The sequence below is a fragment of the Oreochromis aureus genome, linkage group 14, assembly GCF_013358895.1.
Source record: "Oreochromis aureus strain Israel breed Guangdong linkage group 14, ZZ_aureus, whole genome shotgun sequence".
Lineage (NCBI taxonomy): Eukaryota > Metazoa > Chordata > Actinopteri > Cichliformes > Cichlidae > Oreochromis > Oreochromis aureus.
Genome location: NC_052955.1, coordinates 1,512,589 through 1,529,988, shown reverse-complemented (window position 1 = coordinate 1,529,988; position 17,400 = coordinate 1,512,589). Strand labels below are relative to the sequence as shown.

The 17,400-nt window shown below is 46.6% G+C and overlaps 1 protein-coding gene across 1 annotated transcript in view; it reads right to left on the bottom strand.

Annotated features, from left to right (window-relative positions):
* Nucleotides 1-16,743, bottom strand: part of LOC116314219 (scavenger receptor cysteine-rich type 1 protein M130-like) — a 35,941-nt gene extending 19,198 nt beyond the window's left edge. Inside the window, exons 1-5 of the mRNA XM_039598316.1 lie at nucleotides 16,698-16,743; nucleotides 13,646-13,678; nucleotides 13,276-13,563; nucleotides 8,455-8,760; nucleotides 8,074-8,382 (exon numbers count right to left, since the gene is read on the bottom strand). Of these exons, the coding sequence (XP_039454250.1) occupies nucleotides 8,074-8,382; nucleotides 8,455-8,760; nucleotides 13,276-13,563; nucleotides 13,646-13,678; nucleotides 16,698-16,737 (976 nt within the window). The 5' untranslated portion in view covers nucleotides 16,738-16,743. The remainder of the gene's footprint in view (nucleotides 1-8,073; nucleotides 8,383-8,454; nucleotides 8,761-13,275; nucleotides 13,564-13,645; nucleotides 13,679-16,697) is intronic.
* Between the last annotated feature and the right edge of the window lie 657 nt (nucleotides 16,744-17,400).

The window sequence follows — 17,400 nt, the reverse complement described above, 5'->3', positions numbered from 1 at the left end:
ATCAACGAGATGACTTAATTGTTGGCTCGAATGTCATCAGACATTTAATCCGTCAGTTCAAGAAAGATGCAAGCTACTGGGAGGCAGTTTCGGCGTCGGGTTCAGGTCATCAGGAACTTGAACAGTTCCTCTCTCTGCTTGCTGGCTTGAACGCTGGTCTGGTACTGAGGTACCAGACAAAGTGGGCACAGTCAGGTGCAACAGGGCTGTCACCCTGCCAGGTAACAGTGAGTTTCTTGTATGGGGAAACTTCCTAAAGATGTTAAGATATCTCCTGCTCCACTGTGGTTACTGAGCCAACCACCTCTCGCTCTGCACCCAGGGGCATCATGGTCGCTAGAGTGGTGACTCTCTCTGGGAGACAGGTGGGTCCCACTCAAGCTCCTCAACGCCACGGACAACCCTGTTATTCTGCGGAGGAATGCCAAGCTTGCTGATGTCTACACCTGCCTTGCATTGGAGGATATGGAGGTTCCAGAGCTCAGTCAACAGTCTACTCGTACAGAGCCCACTGGGACATCTGTACCCACAGTGGATGTTGGTACTGTACAGGAGAGGCTGGACCGTGTTGGCCTGGGTGACCTGGACCTGAAATCCTGTGATGTGTCATCGGACTGGCAAGAAAAGTTGGCTGACCTTGTGGTCAATTATCAAGATGTCTTTTCTCGCCATCATCTGGACTGTGGTGAAGCTAAGGGCTTTGTACACAGGATTCGACTGACAGATGACAGGCCATTTCGTCTCCCCTACAGGCGTGTGCCTCCTGCCGAATACCTCAAGCTCCGCCAGGTTCTTAACGAGATGGAGGAGAGAGACATAATCAGGAAGTCTACTAGCGAGTTTGCCTCACCTCTTGTCCTTGTGTGGAAGAGAAATGGTGACTTGCGAGTGTGCACCGATTTTCGATGGCTCAACAGGCGGACGCTAAAGGGCGCCATCCCCTGCCACATCAAGCTGATTGCTTGGCGGCCCTTGGTGGCAATGCGTTTTTTTAGCACGATGGACTTAACTTCTGGCTTCTATAACATGCCGCTACATGAGGAGGATCGCAAATACTCTGCATTCACAACACCCATGGGTTTGTACGAGTATAACCGCCTCCCTCAGGGTTTGTGCAACAGCCCAGCCAGCTTCATGAGAATGATGACCTGCATTTTTGGCGATCAAAATTTCCTCAGCCTGCTGTGCTACCTTGATGATCTGTTGGTCTTTGCACCATCTGAGGAGTTGGCTTTGGAGAGGTTGGGAATGGTTTTCAGCCGACTTCGCCAACACAACCTGAAATTGGCCCCAAAGAAGTGCTGGCTTCTCAGGAGGTCGGTGAAATTCCTCGGCACATCATTAATGGGTCTGGTGTGTCCACAGACCCTGCTAAGGTCGAGGCTGTCAGCAATATGACCATTGCGGACCTAATGGAGCCTGATGGGATCACCCGTCACAGTCCCGTGTCAGATCATTTCTGGGGATGGTAAACTATTACCAGCATTTTGTGCCCAACTACTCTCTGCCTTGGCAAGGCCTCTCTTTGACCTTCTGTCTGGCCGGAGGCAGAAGCGCAAGGGGCGGGCACGTGTGGGCCGTGCTATGCAATCTCGGAAGCTGACACCTACTGACTGGACACATGATCATCAACAGTCATTTGAGGATCTGAAGGCTGCTTTGGTGTCCTCAGTGGTTTTGGCTCATCCTGACTTTGCTCGCCTTTTTGTCTTGTCCACCGACGCCTCCTTGGATGGGCTGGGAGCAGTTCTTTCACAAGTTCAGGAAGGTGATTTTGTGGCTAGACCAGTTGCATTTGCCAGTAAATCCTTTCCGTGCCCAGCGAAAGTACCCTGCTCATCGCCTTGAATTCCTTGGCGTTGAAATGGTCTGTGTGTGACAAGTTTAGCCACTGGCTCAAGGGACATGCCTTCACGGTGTGGACTGATAATAATCCGCTTACACACATTATGACTAAACCTCGCCTGGACGCCTGTGAGCAGCGGTGGGTGGCGGCTGGCATCTTATGAGTTTGATATCAAATATGTCCCTGGTTCTAAGAACATTGTCGCAGATGCACTAAGCCGTCGACCATTTGTAAAGTTGGCTGTTGGAGAGAGTTGCTTTGCATTTTATAGCGACCTAGTTGGAGAAGCTCTTCCCATCTCTGTTGGCTCAGTACAGGAGGCATTTCGACAGTCAAACTCCAGTCGACATCTCTTCGGACGGCCAGGTCGAGGAGGAGCCTAATGTGTCGGTGCATGCTAAGAACCAGTCCTTGACTAAAGAGGAGGTCTCTGCCATCTTTGAGACACATACCCTTTGGGAGTCGGGTGCCAGAACGCGCATGTTGACATCCTCCAACAGCTTCCACAGCTACTTCTCCCTGAAACAGATGCTCAACCAGTGTTTTCTGAGGGTGAGCTTCAGAGGGGCAGATGAGTGATCCTATCCTCTCGAGAGTGTTGTACTTTGTGGAACGAGGCCGTCGACCTTCCAGGAGGGAGAAATCCAGTGAGTGTGCCATGGTCATTAGGTACCTTAAACACTGGGACAAACTGACGATGTGTAATGGTGTCCTTTACAGAGTATCTAGGATCAGGTCTCCAAGAAGAAGAGATACCAATTTGTTGTCCCTGATGCCCTTAAACCCGAGGTCCTCCAGGGCACACATGACAATGCTGGTCACCAGGGGCAGTTTAGGAGCTTGTGTCTGGCCCGCCAGAGATTCTTTTGGCCGCACATTGATAGAGATGTGAAGGATTATGTGCGACAATGCCAGCGGTGTGTCGTTGGTAAGGCAGCTGATCCTGAGGGAGGGCACCCTGAGAGTATCAAGACATCTGCACCTTTGGAAATTGTGTGCATTGATTTTTGGACTCATGGAGGATTCTAACAAGAAACCTGTTGATGTGCTGGTAGTGACGGACCATTTTACTAGGATGGCCCAGGCCTTCCCTTGCCGAGATCAGTCTGCTAAACAGGTTGCGAAGCAACTCTGGGACAAGTATTTCTGCATTTATGGATTCCCAGAGAGAATCCATTCTGACCAGGGGGCATCATTTGAAAGTCAGCTGGTTGCCGGATTGCTCAGGGTTGCTGGTGTGAAGAAGTCTCGGACGACACCGCACCATCCAATGGGCAACGGTAGTGTGGAACGCTTTTAACAGGACACTGGGCAACATGATTCGTGCCCTCCTCCTGATGCAAAACACGACTGGCCCCGGCGCCTCAGACCCTGACATTCATGTATAACTGTACTGTGCATGAGACAACAGGTTACGCCCTTTCTATCTCATGTTTGGTAGGGTCCCCGCCTTCCAGTTGATGTGCTGTTCAAAACATACTGAAAGATCCTGAAATCAGTTGTTATGATAGCTACGTGGTGTCCCCCTGACGAAGGATCTTCAAGAGGCAATGGCTATTGCTCAAGGACATGTTGCCAAAGAACAGAGACGCCAGGCTGAGCTCTATAACCGACGTGTGAAGGGGAACTTGATTGCTACGGGTGATAGAGTCCTGGTTTCCAACAGACGTGAGAGAGGGAAGCGAAAAACAGCAGACAGGTGGGAGTCCACCATATACACTGTCGCTGGCGTGAACCATGCTACTCACACATATGTGATCAAGAATCCTATGACTGGACAGGAGAGGGTTGTGCACCGTAACCTGTTGATGCTTGTTAACTTCTTACCTGTGGACGTGGACAGTCATGCAGATCGCACCTTTCAGTCTTCTTCTGAAGCTGGATCTGGCGATGTCATGGATGCAACAGGATTGCTGTCTTTCTCAGAAAGTGGGGAATCTGTGAACAGAACTCGGCAATGGGTTGACAATTTGTCGGCTGCATGTTCGGACAGCTGTGAGGACGCTGAGCCCTCTAGTCGTGTTTTGAGCATGGCTGATGTGCCTGAGAGTGTGAGTGATTTGCACCATCAGGCCGGTTCAGTGACCTCTGAACAAGACTGCTTATCGGCCCCCCGACCATCACTCAGGGAGGGAACAGACAACTCACGCCTTCCAACCAATCTGGTCCTGGTGATGTACAACCAGTCAGATCTCGTTTTGGGCGCATTGTCAAACCAGTCAATCGGTTGCTCCATGTAATGTCCACTCAAGAGGTCGTCAATGATGCAAGTCAGATAATTGGCAAAGTCTCCAAATCAATACGTCAGGCTTTTCAGTGAGGTTTTCTTCTACATTGTGGTTTCCAGTTTGGTGTATTTGTTCCATTCTGGTTTGCCATTGCACCACCGTGTTTACACTCCGGTCCCGATGCGGGGGACATTTCTTTTTTCTGTGGGGCATGGTTTGTGTGGGGGGTGTAGACGGCATCCTGCATCCAGGAGCTGGTAGTGAGTTGGCGCCGCTCACTCTGCTTCATCCTTTTGGGGATACTTCTTGAGTTGGTATGTCTATAACCATGTCGGGTCTGTTTTCTTTTGGGTCTTTCTTTTGGTTTGTTGATTTTGGTGGATGCTGTGGGTTGTGCATCTATAATTTTGAGCGAAATTCATGGGGGTGGATGTAACAGAGTTAGAAAATAGCTTAATGAATTTCCTCAAAATTGATGTGCTTTGTGAATAGTTGGAGCCACCTGGTGGACAAATACCGCAACTGCAACTGTTAAGGTTCCAAATCGCTGCACAGCGCATGCCTCAAAGAAAGGAAAATACTCCCAAGCTGGTGGTAGGTGCTTGTGAGCGATACTGTTGTTAATTGTGTATGTGTATTAATTAAAACATTCTTATAGTGGTAATTGTCAACATGTATTTTGATTGTAAGCAGTACTAGCATGTATCCTGAAGGTTACAGGCATTTTGATGCATGGGTAGTAACTTTATTCACGAGTAGCATTTTTAGTTAGCATGCTAAGCTAAGCTAATACTGTTAGCTAGTCGGGTGCTTTTGACTTGCACTCAGCTCTAATGTTTCTCTGTGTGATTGTAATTGTTCTAATTCTTTTTAACAGAACTGAATGTTGCAGTTGCTTAGCACACTGTTAATGACGACTGTTTTCTTTGTACCAGGTAGGCGCTGTTAAGTATAAGTTTTAATTGATGCTGTTGTATAGGAAAAAAAGATGAACAATGATGATTTATAATAGAAAAGCTGTTTTATATGTTATTGTTGTTGTTGGTTAGGAAAAAGGAGATATAATGTCTCTTATCACTCACTTACCACAAGGAGAAAAATAAATAAATAATACTGCTACTATACGATCACAGGTTTGGTTTCAGCTAGAACTTTTAAAGAAAGATTTTGTTAATGTTGTGTTGTATCTTAGTCATTTGTTAAGTGTTATGTTTGGAAAGAAAAAAAAAGGAAAATACTCCCAAGCTGGTGAACTGAATGTTGCAGTTGCTTAGCACACTGTTAATGACGACTGTTTTCTTTGTACCAGTTGCCAGAATAAAGAGGGAGCCCAAAGTAAGGGCAAGTCCAGCGTTGCAGTGCCGTCCTTCCTACATGGGCATATCACACCACTTGCACGATAGACTCACAGAACAGCAACAGCTACACTAAAGTCCCTCTGTCTAAGCTCACAGTACAAGAAAAGAAGGCCGTCACATCCCTGAGCAAAGACCATAACATCACCATACTACCAGCTGACAACGGGAGGTGCACTGTTGCTCTCAACACAACGGATTATCACATGGAAATTACTACACTCCTCAGTGACAACAACACCTATGAAGCCTGAAGACGAGACCCCACAAGCAGCTACAAAAGAAAGTTATCAGTTGCCTCCAAAAACTTGAAAAGGATTGACCGCCCTATGTCTGTGAAGATTCTCAGTCATCCAGGTCATCGTAGTCAAAGGAGTTTGCAGAGAAAAGCGTCTGGACTTCTTTAAGTTGCTTGAAGACGTTTCACCTCTCATCTGAGAAGCTTCTTCACTTCTAAGGTCAAATGGCCGAGAGTCCCAGATTTAAACCCAGTGGGAGTATCCCCCCAAAGAGGGACAAAAGACCCCCTGGTGATCCTCTAATCACATGCGCCAAGGTGTGAAAGCGGGTGTGGGACCTAATCAGCCAGGGTTTCGGGTGAGCCCATTGTGAAACCTGGCCCCACCTTGTCATGTGAATTCCTGAGGTCAGATGTCCCAGGATGTGAGTGGGCGTTAAGGCGTCTGGGGAGGGAACTCAAAACTGGATTACAGATGGCAGACAGTTGGTGTCGTAAACCACCGCCTCTGTTCAAAGATGGTCGCTCACAGTGGACATAGATGGCCTCTTTCACTCCTCTTTCAAACCATCTGTCCTCTCTGTCCAAAATGTGAACATTGGCATCCTCGAAAGAGTGACCTTTATAATTAAGATGCAGATGGACTGCTGAGTCTTGTCCTGTGGAGGTGGCTCTTCTATGTTGTGCCATGCGCTTGTGAAGTGGCTGTTTGGTCTCGCCAATACATACATACCACCGTCTGTACCCAGGGGATGCCATACCCTGTATTTACAGACTTCCAAAGATCCACAAAGGGGTCCCACTCAGACCCACTGTCAGCAGCATAAACTCAGCCACCTACAACATCTCTAAACACCTTGCCACCATCCTAGCTCCCCTGTTGGGGAACACCCCCATCCCATCAAAAAGTCCACCGACTTCACCAACAAGGTCCAGAAACTTACACTTGACCCAGATCATACCATGGTGTCCTTTCATGTGGTCTCTCTCTTCACTTGCATACCTACAACAGAGGCAGTGGAGACTGTCAGAAAACAAGTACAAGAAAACCCCTGCTTAGAAAACACCACGATCGGACCTGCACACTGTTAGACCTCTGCCTTACCCCCACATATTTTAAATACAACGAGGGTTTCTACAGACACAAACATGGATGTGCCAGAAAGGCTCTTGGATCTTTTAAAGGGACAGTACCCAGCCACTGGTACAGATATATTGATGACCTCTGGATACAAATCAAAACCCAAAAGTGGAGTCCTTCACTGCTCACATCAACACTGTGGATAAGAACATAAAGTTCACCAGGGAAGACACAAAGCATAACCTTTGGCTATTCCTGGATTGCGCGCTGTCTGCGCATTGAGGAGGACGGAAACCTCAACACTGAAGTTTACTGGAAGCCCACACACACACAGCGCCTCTTCTTTGACTCCCACCACCCTCTGGAAAACAAACTTGGAGTAATCAGGATCCTACAACCTCGGGCAGAAAGTGTTCCCTCTAAGCCTGAAGGGAAAAAGAAGGAACACACACATGTAAAGGAAGCTCATTAGGATAACATGCGGTTATCCTAATTGGGCTTTCATCAAGTCAGCAAAGATGCAGAGAAGAGAAGGTCAGAGACCAACGAGGGAGGATCAGGAGGACAAACAGAACAACATCATCCCTCATGTAGCAGATTTATCAGAGAAACTCAGGAGAGTCTTCCCCAAGCACGACGTCCCAGTGTCCTTCGGACCCAGCCACACAGAGCTCAGACCTCTACACTGGAGACACCAAACAGCCCCTTCACCTTGACAGGACAAGACTCAGCTGTTCATCTGCATCTAAAGGTCAAAGGTCACTCTTTCTTTTCTTTTTTTTTCTTTTTTTTGAACATTGGCATCCTTGAAAGAGGATGCCAATGTTCACATTTTGGACAGAGAAGACAGATGGTTTGAAAGAGGAGTAAAAGAAGCATATATGTCCGATGTCAACGACCATCTTTGAACAGAGGGTGGGGCTTAAGTCCCTTTGAGATCCTTCCCAGACGCCTTAACGCCCACTCACATCTTTTGTCAGTTGATCTCAGTAACATGACAGAGTGAGGCAAGCTCTCACAATTTTTTAACTTAAAAACTCTGCTGATAATGGCCTACACCCAGTCGCTCCTTAGACTACCATGATGACTGAGAACCTACACAGACACTCTCTAAAACACTTCCATATTGGATACACCCGTGTTTCCTCGTCCCCTCCAGGTACATTTAAGGAAGTCGATGATCCTTCATAATAGAGGAGAGGGAACGATTTCCAGGTGGCAGGAGAGGAGAGGATGTGAGGAAGCAGAAGTTGGTGTAATGAAAAGGATGCTGTTGGTACTCTACCCACCTCTGATGTCACTGGTGGTGTCCCTGATGGGCTTACCTGAACAGGTGAGATCCAGGACGTGAGTCGATGCAAGCATAAAGGAACTGATTTTGTTACTATGATATAATAGTGCACACTCTCTCAGAGCAGCTCCAGCCTGAACACAGTCAGGTTTGATCTCCCACACAGATCTCTTTGAGGACTTTCTCTCTCCTACATAAACTGCAGAGCCACAGTCCAGATGTTCACAGACAACAGCTGCTTGCTTCAGGGTCCAGTCATACCCATCCACTGGTCTCCATTCTCCAAGGTTCACCTCCAGTGTACCTGTGCAGCGACTGGCTCCTCCCACCAACCTGACAGGCTCTAACAGAAAGCAGAGAGTCATCAGTGAGAGAACAAACTGAGTTTGAACCAAAGCTGCAGCTCCTCTTCTACCTGAGCAGGTGAGTCCAACAGCTTTGCCAGGTGAGCAGCTGCTTCTGGCTGAGCCTGAGCTTCCACAGTCCAGGAGAGCAGACTCATGGCCTCCACACTGGAACTCTCTGCTCCACACTGGAGCCTCCACTTCTCCATAGAGCGCCCCCTGGAGGAGTGAAGGAGGCCCACAGCCAAGCTCCCTGCAGACCACCTCTGCATCCTGCAGGTCAAAGTCATCTTCACACACTGAGGACCATCTCTGGTTAGACTTCACCTGCAGTCTGCCTGAACACAGACTGGAACCGTTCAGCAGCCTGACAGAGTCTGCAGAGATCAGAGAAGATCAAACCGAGAGATCAGAGACAGCAGACACACAAGACAAAGATGGCAGCAAACAACTATTCACTCATTCAGACTCAGCGCAACTCCAACATGAGTTAATCATTAACAACAGAACAAAAAAGAAATTGTGTAAAAACTGAGTAATCCTTAACCGCCAACGTGTGATGGTGTGTTCACAGCCCTGTAGGTTACCTGAACACAAAAGGCAAAATGTTCAGGAAGAAACTGTCTGCTTTACTGACGATGGGAGTAATAGAAGAGTCCTCAGAAAGTCCATTCTGCTCATATGGACGTAGTGTTTTGAGTGGGAGAAACGTTTCGTCACTCATCCAAGTGGCTTCTGCAGTAGTTGAAGAATTCCTAACATTTCTTTGCTTTGTCCAGATGAACAGAATCAACTTTTTGGATTTCCTTACCTGGATGATTGAGCATTAAGACAAATAGAAGAGTTGCACAGCACATTCTGTAGCCCCATAGTTGGTGTGATGAAGAAGAATGAGTCTATTTGTTTCTGTGTAAATGTCATGATCCTGGCCATGTTGGCCCAGCATTCTTAGTTTTCATGTATTTTTGTATTTTGTTCTTTATTTAGGCCATGGTTCCCGGGATGCTCTGTTAAGATGTTCCTTATTTGATTACCCCCTGTGTGCCCCGTGTATCTGTGAGCTCTCGTTTCCCCTCCTTGTGTTTTATTCCATGTTTTCCCCAGCCCGTTATGTCTGTGCTCTCCCTGTGCTCTCTCTCCTCCTGTCTGAACCTCTGTGTACTTCCTCTTTTACTTTGACAGTCTCTCGTCAGTATGCGTCATGTTGTGTTCACTCCTGCCCTGTCTCGTTACGATTATCTGTGTCAGCTGTGTTCCCCGTGTGCTCCCACTTCCCTCGTTTGCCCTCTGTGTATTTATGTCCGCGTCTCCCTCAGTTCAGTGGCGTCCTTGCTGGGAGAAGGGCAGGAGAGAGTTAAAGAGCTTTGGATGGGTGGGTGGGGAAGAGCTAGGGATCTTAAATTGGATCAGTTAGACATATGTCAGCGAGTGCCGAGGCCTGCAATCCCTCCATGGATACTTCCTGAAGCAGCTGTAGACTTTTCTTTGTTGTGCCAGAAGAGTAAGGACAGGGCAGGCGGTCTAGACTCGAATATAGTTCAGGGTTTCATAGATCAGTATTATGGGTATGTGCAGGTATATACGGATGCTTCAAAGAATCCAGCTAGTCAAGTGGGGGGGGCAGTAGTAATTCTGGACTTTATGGTTAAAATAGGGAAGAGGATTAATAATGGATTGTCTGTGTTTACAGGAGAAATGATAGCGATTCTATTAGCAGTGCAGTGGGTGGAAGATTTGAGGCCATTGAAAACAATTATTTGTTCAGATTCCAGTGCAGCCTTGGTTAGCCTACAGAATGATCATTCGAAAGGTAGGTCAGACATTTTATTAGAGGTTCAGCAAACTCTTTACAGGATACATATGATGGGTCTATCGGTAGTGTTTGTATGGGTCCCGGCTCACTATGGGGTAAGGGGGAATGAAGCAGCGGACAGGTTAGCAAAGGAAGCCACTAATCATGAGACAGTTGATCTGGTGGTGAATTTTGGTCAGGAGGAAGTAAAAAGTATTATTAAGATAGAAATGAGGGGTAGATGGCAGAAACAGTGGGAAGAAGACAGGAGGGGAAGGTGGTTATATAAAATTCAAAGGGGGGGTGGGAGTGAGGAGAGCCACAAGAAGGAGTAGGCGAGAGGAGGTGGTGGTGTCATACGGGTTTGAATTCCACACTGTTCTTGATAGGGAAACATGCCTCAGGGAAATGTGATTATTGTGGAGAGGATGAAACCTTGGAGCATGTTATTTTGCAGTGTCGGAATTATACGGTAGAGGAGACGGTTGGTCCAAAATCTCAGTAGCATTGCTATGAAACTTGATCTTGTAGGGTTGCTACGGAAGGAGTCGGGGGATAAATGTTATCAGGCATTGTTTCAGTTTTTGAGAGAAGGAAGGTTGTTTGGGAGGATATGAAGTGGGGTTTTTGGGGTTTTTTTTGTTTTTTTTAAGCGTGATTTCTGTCCACACTCCATACCAGTGGTGGCGGTAATGCACCATGCAATTGTTTGCCAACCGCCAATAATACGTAAAAGAAGAAGAAGCAGAAGAAGTTCAGTGTCGCGTTCTCCCTCATGACTGTGTGCCCCTCCGTGTGTTTCCTCATGAGTCGGTTCCTTTATGACTTCCCAGTTTAGTTTCATATTATTTTGTATTGCCTTAACTTCCGTCAGCATTAAAGCTGTATTTTGAGTTCAGTCCTGTTTTCCCGTGAGTTTGCGTTTGGGTCCACTTCCTGCCTGCACACAGCCTAAGTATGACAGTAAACTACTGCGAAGTGAATGAGGTGTCACAGTTTGATGCATATCCCATTCCTGGACCGGCTGAACAACCAAGGGCTACTGGCAGATTCTTTTTAGCTTGTTTGCAGCCCCAGCAACTTTCCAGTGCCTCATTGACGGGGTGTTGTCTGCACGTTGCATATGCTGGATGATACCTGGATGATGTGGTGAGTCACGGTGACACCTCAGGGGAGTGAGTGGCTGTGGTGCAGGAGTCTCTCAGGCAGGGGCTGAAGTTGAAGGTAATCAGGGGCACCGATGGCTGGCCTAAGTTGAGTGATGTGGGTCTGTCGTGGTGGAGTGCCATTTTTGGCTCAGCTGTGAGGTTTGGGTGGTGCAGTGGGTTTAGTGTCAGGGGAAGGAATCTAATTATGCCTCTCCTTTGCTTCCTGAGTGGGCATTACTGTACAAAGCAGCAATTCACCAAGTGCACAGATCCTTAAAGCTTCAGTCACACTGGGGTGAAAATAGGACAACAATCTCTTTCTGACCAGTCAAAACTGGTGAGTGCACGGACTGCAGCAACCAGCCGGTTTCCCAGAACAGGAGTGTGCAGCATCCTCACAGTATTCCATCTGGGACAGATTGGGAAGAGGCCAGCAAATAATTTCTGTCTACGTTGGAAATTCATATTGATTCCCAACAGGTCAGCCTCCACCTATGAGCCCAAATACTGTAATCTTCTCCATCAAATAAATAGACAATTGCGACTTACTAAGGTTTGTGGCCTGCCGGGGAAATCTAATCTAATCTGAAAAGTTGTACCTGATATGCATGAGACCTGCTGCTAGCAATGTTTATTTAGTACAGCGCTGTACCTGATGTAGCTAACAGATTGCAACACATTTGATTCAAGATGCTTTGTTGTCATATTCACAGACTTCTGTACGGTAGCTCTCTCAGAGGAGAACACACAGAGAAAGAGGAAAAACAAGTTTTCCTCAGACTGTGACAGATGTGAGATGTATTACTGTCTCAGATCAGTCCTCATCTTCAGAGATACTAGCCATTTCTCAATTCTCAAGTACGCGAGTACGTACTCGCCGAGAACACACGGGAGTATGTACCACGAGAACGCGAGCACGGACTCGCGATATGTACAATTGGAACACCTGCGTACGTGATGATGTCACAGGTCCGGAGTTTTTACTGCCGTCCCCTCTTAATTTAACTGTGAGTAACATGTTATGAAGCTTACCTTTAATCACAGCCAAACCGGTTTACTCAGGAACAAATAAAACACTGAAATAAACCAAACATTAACATTTAGAAGTGATCTAAGTGACTTATATATCATTTTAACCTCAGTAGTGAAACCTCTATTAATAAAAATAGTGTACATGTACATACGTGTACATACCTTAATAAAAACAAGCAGGTGAGATGTTAGAACGCTTTTATTTCTATTCTAGTGGACACTCAATACTATAGACAGCTGCTGGGGTTTCTTTAACCTGAGTAGTGAGAAGTCCATGAGCCGGGGACGGACGATGTGCCGGAGTCCGCTGTTGAGTTTTGGACGAAATGCATTCTGGGATATTTAGCTGTACCAAGTCCACACCGATGCATGCTCGATAAAACAGGCGGAGCGAGAACACATCCGGGACTTTTTTCGTTCTCGGCTTGATGCGTGCCAATTGGAACAGTACTTGGTCTCCGACTGATGACGTAACACGAGTACACGAGAACGCAAGTACGCACAAGTACGCATATTGAGAAACGCCCACTATGTCAGAGGGAAGGAGATTGCATGTTTATGTCCAATGTCTCAAACTAGACTCTGATGACTCCTCTTAGGGAACCTTTTGGGAACAGAGTCTCAGCTGGGCCAGATCTCCACTGTGGAGTAGCTGAGATCTCACAGACGACTTTAATCCATTTTTGCTTGGATTTCTTTTTCTATTTTATGATGTGAGACAGAAAAAGACAAGATCTTAAATGACAATAAAGAGACCTGAGTAAAACGCTGACTCAGGAAGGAGCTGAAGAAGGAGAGCTTTAAGGACGGTTGGTGGTTGGTCCAGAGGACTCCTGAAGCTCTGCTCTGGTCACTGAGCTAGTCTGCTGCTGTTCAAACTGGTGTCTGTTAAACTGTGAGGATTTCACTGATGGGCTCACCTGAACAGGTGATGTCCAGACTCGAGGAAGAGTTATGTGATTCTGCACACTTCATATCAGGTTCAGACTGCACACAGTTAGGATTTATTTTCCACACAGCTGTGTCGGAGGTTTTCTTTCTCTCTCGTACAGAAGCAGCAGAGCCACAGTCCAGATGTTCACAGACAACAGCTGCTTTCTTCAGGTTCCAGAGAGAGCCAATGACTGGTCTCGATTCTCCCAGGTGTTTCACCTCCAGTGTACCTGCACAGTGACTGGCTCCTCCCACCAACCTGACATAATCGTGCTCTGAACAGAAAGCAGAGAGTCATCGGTAAAGAAGTAAAACTGCTTCTATCATTCTTTATTTCTCTGTGATTTCTCTGTTTACCTGTTGAACTTTGTCCTCCTTCAGTCGTGACTCCTGGTAATAAAATCAGAGAATCATCACTATGAAGCAGGACGTTTGTAACACACTGACACAGATACCTGCACCAATGAGACTTTTAATTCAATAAATTCACACCAGGTGACTGACGCAGGAAAAACTCACAAACAGGAAAAACAGACTTTCCAACAAAAAACTAAAGAAGACTAAGGCACAGCTGAAACTAACCATGGGAGACAAGACAGAGGAAGCAAAACTAAGAATCTGACCTATTGTCAGATCCCTTCAGTGCGCCCTGAGAGGACGCCATCATCTACCTGCTCAGTCATGGACATGTCCATCTGGATCTGTCATGGTACCTGGGTCAGCGTTTTCAGTTTCGTGTGAATTTGTTGTCTTTCCTTTGCATTAATAAGATGATTTTAGTTTTAGCTTTGTTTGGTTTAGTCTTTAGTTTATCTGTATTTCCAGTTCATGGTGTCTTGTTTGATATTAGGTCCCTTTCATGTCTTTGTCTCGTCTCTGTGTCTGGTCCTTAGTGTTTCCCCGTTTCCTGCACCACTGAAAAACACAGGAAATCATACTTGCCTGCCTACTTTAGTTTTTGTTAGTTACTGTATTGGAGTTACTGTGACCACATCATTTCCTCTGTTAATAATAAAGTATTCTGATTCTATTGAAGGAGTGTCTAAAAGCTAACCTCTAGAGATGAGCTGAAGACTTCTGAGGACTTAGTCATGGTAGCTATAATGGTAGATTAATGACATCATGATTGTGCCCATGAGAGAAACCATGGGCACATGGGCTTCAGACTGCAGGGCATCAACCTCTGGCATCAACAAGGCCTTTTCTCCCAGAGACAGACTGCTGCTCAGGATATTTACTCTTCTTTGGACCTTTCTCTGTAAACCTTAGAACCAGCATGTGGGAAATCCCAGCCGGTCAGCAGTTTCTGAAAGACTCCTTCAAGTCACTTAAATCACCGTTCTTCTCCATTCTGCTCAGTTTAAACTTCAGCAGGTCGTCATCGTGTCTGTTGCCATGTGACTGACAGCCACAAGCAGCTGAACAGAACAATCCTTTTTTAAAAAGCAGCAGTGATCTCACTTTAAACAAAACAAGAAAGCTCAAAGCTGTTCATCAAACCAAAGCGCTGGAGTCAGCAGAGGGCGCTGTCTCATCATTCAGCCCTGACACGCAGCAGCCCACAGCCACGTGCTGACTCTGACATGATGAGCCTCAGTTTCAAACTGTGAGCTGTCACTACTGAACTACAGAGCACATCACCTCCTGCTCACTTCCAGCCAATCAGGCTCTCGATCAGCATTAACAGTGAGGGCTGCTGCACACACATCATCACTGAGTAAAACCATCAGATGGATTCTCTCATTTTCAACACATTCTTCCATAAATCAGAATCATCTTTATAATAACAAACTGGACTGGTCAACAAACACAAATGCACTTTACAAAAAGGTCTAAGTCGTCTCCACCTGCTACGGCGGCTGAGAGCCTTCGGGGTGAACAGGACACTCCTAAGGACATTTTACGACACTGGTGGCGTCTGCTATACTGTGGTGAGTGCTGTGAGAGGGACAGGGGGAAACTAAACACACTGGTCAGGAGGGCCAGCTCTGTCCTGGACTGTCCTCCAAAGTCCATCGAGCAGGTTGAGGAGAGGCTGTTGTCTAAGCTAACATCCATCATGGACAACACCTCCCACCGCCTGCATGAGACTGTACAAGCACTGAGCAGCTCCTTCAGCACTTTTTACACCCACAGTGTAGGAAGGAGCGCCACCGCAGGTCATTCTTACCAGCAGCTGTCAGACTCTATAATGCAGCTTAACATTCCTTTGGTCATCTTACTCACCAGCTTGTTCATTTACTGTACATTTTATACATATCTCCGTACAATTTTCTCAATTTTTCTATACATATTCTGTACATTGTTACCTGTATATACGAACTTCGGTTGCTTATGTTTATAGAACCAGCTTGTGTCTTCCTTTTATATTTTATTTTCCCTTGCTGTAAGAGCTCTGTAACACCAAGATTTCTCATCCTTGGGATAATAACGGTTTATTCTATTCTATTCTATTCTATTTAATTGGCCAAGTTCATGCACACAATGCTCTCTTCCACAGCATGTCTTCATTCTGTCTTCCTTCTCTCACCCCAACCAATCACAGCAGAGGCCCCGCCCCTCCCTGAGCCTGGTTCTGTCGGAGGTTTCTTCCTGTTAAAAGGGAGTTTTTCCTTCCCACTGTCGCCAAAGTGCTTGCTCATAGGGGGTCATATGATTGTTGGGTTTTTCTCTTTATGTATTATTGTAGGATCTACTGTACAATATAAAGCGCCTTGAGGCGACTGCTGTTGTGATTTGGTGCTATATACATAAAATTGAATTAAAAACACAATAAAGAGGATTTGATCAGAGTATTGTTACAGGGAACGACCAGAAACTGGTTTTCAGCGTAAGCACACCAGAGCATGGCCCAGGGGAGGAAGCTGTTTGTGAGGTAGCTTCGTCAGTTTGAATTCAGTTGTCATTTTAATGCAAGAAAGTAAAAAAGTCAAAACAAGTGATCAAAGCTGCCATCATGATGTCTGGGGCCAGATTTAGTAACAGCTGGTGTAAAAACCTCTGCTGCTGCTGTCGAGGTTTAGCAGCCCACAGCCACGTGCTGACCTCTAACAGCTATGAATACAAATAAATGTTGTGACCCTGCACACGCTTAGATCAGAAGCAGAGAAAGAGCTCAGTACAGACGTTAGCTCTAACGCCACGCTGAAGCAGGTACGACACAGTGAAAAGAAGTGTGATGAGCTCAGGTGAAACCGGAGGACACGATGGGAATGAAATGACAGCAGAGAGATGCTGATGTGTGAATGTTGGTATTTCTGGCTGCAGATGAAATGACGACGTGACTGTAACCAGATGAAAAGCTGCACTCTGACTGTCAGAGTGCAGCTTTTCCTTTCCTTCCTTTGATTCTGATCTGTGTGTGTCAGGTGATGTTGGTGTGTGAGCCAATCAGAGCTGTGAATCCTACCTGAGCTCCACAGCAGGAGCAGCAGCAGCAGGTGATCCATGTCCAGGTCGACGTCTCTCTGCTCTGACCCACACATGTGCTGTGCTCAGCGTATATCTGCAGCAGGAAGAGGCGGGGCTTCCCTCCTCACTGTCTCTGTCTTACTAACAGATGTGATCACATCTGGAACTGGTACAAGCTGGTTTTAATCTGGTTCTGGTTCCTGCTGGGACTGGGACTTTGATCTGCATTTCTAGAAGTTTCTGTGTTAAACTTCAGTTTGATTGAAATCAGCACTGAGCAGCTCCTTCAGTGGCAGCCTGCGACACCCTCGATGTGGGACGGAGAGACTCCGCAGGTCTTCCTGCTGCTGTCAGACTCCACAACAAAGACTTCACAGCTGACCAAACACACACATCCACACATGTGCAAATACACTAAGTGCAATTCTCTTTTTCTGACAAAGATGTATTTTATTCTGTTGTCTTATCCTATTCCAGTGTTTTTCTTCATTTTTGCTATTGTAACTTGGGCCAGATGGTGGAATCAAACCCACAACCTTTTTGCTATCAGGCAACAGTGCTAACCACTGCCTCAACATGCTGCCACAAAAGTCCCGGCTGTCCTACGGTGGATACCTCGCCATACGGGAGCGACCCAACGTGTGGTCCCACAAAGCCGACAGAGGCCTTCTGGCAAACATGGTTTCTCAAACCCTCATCTG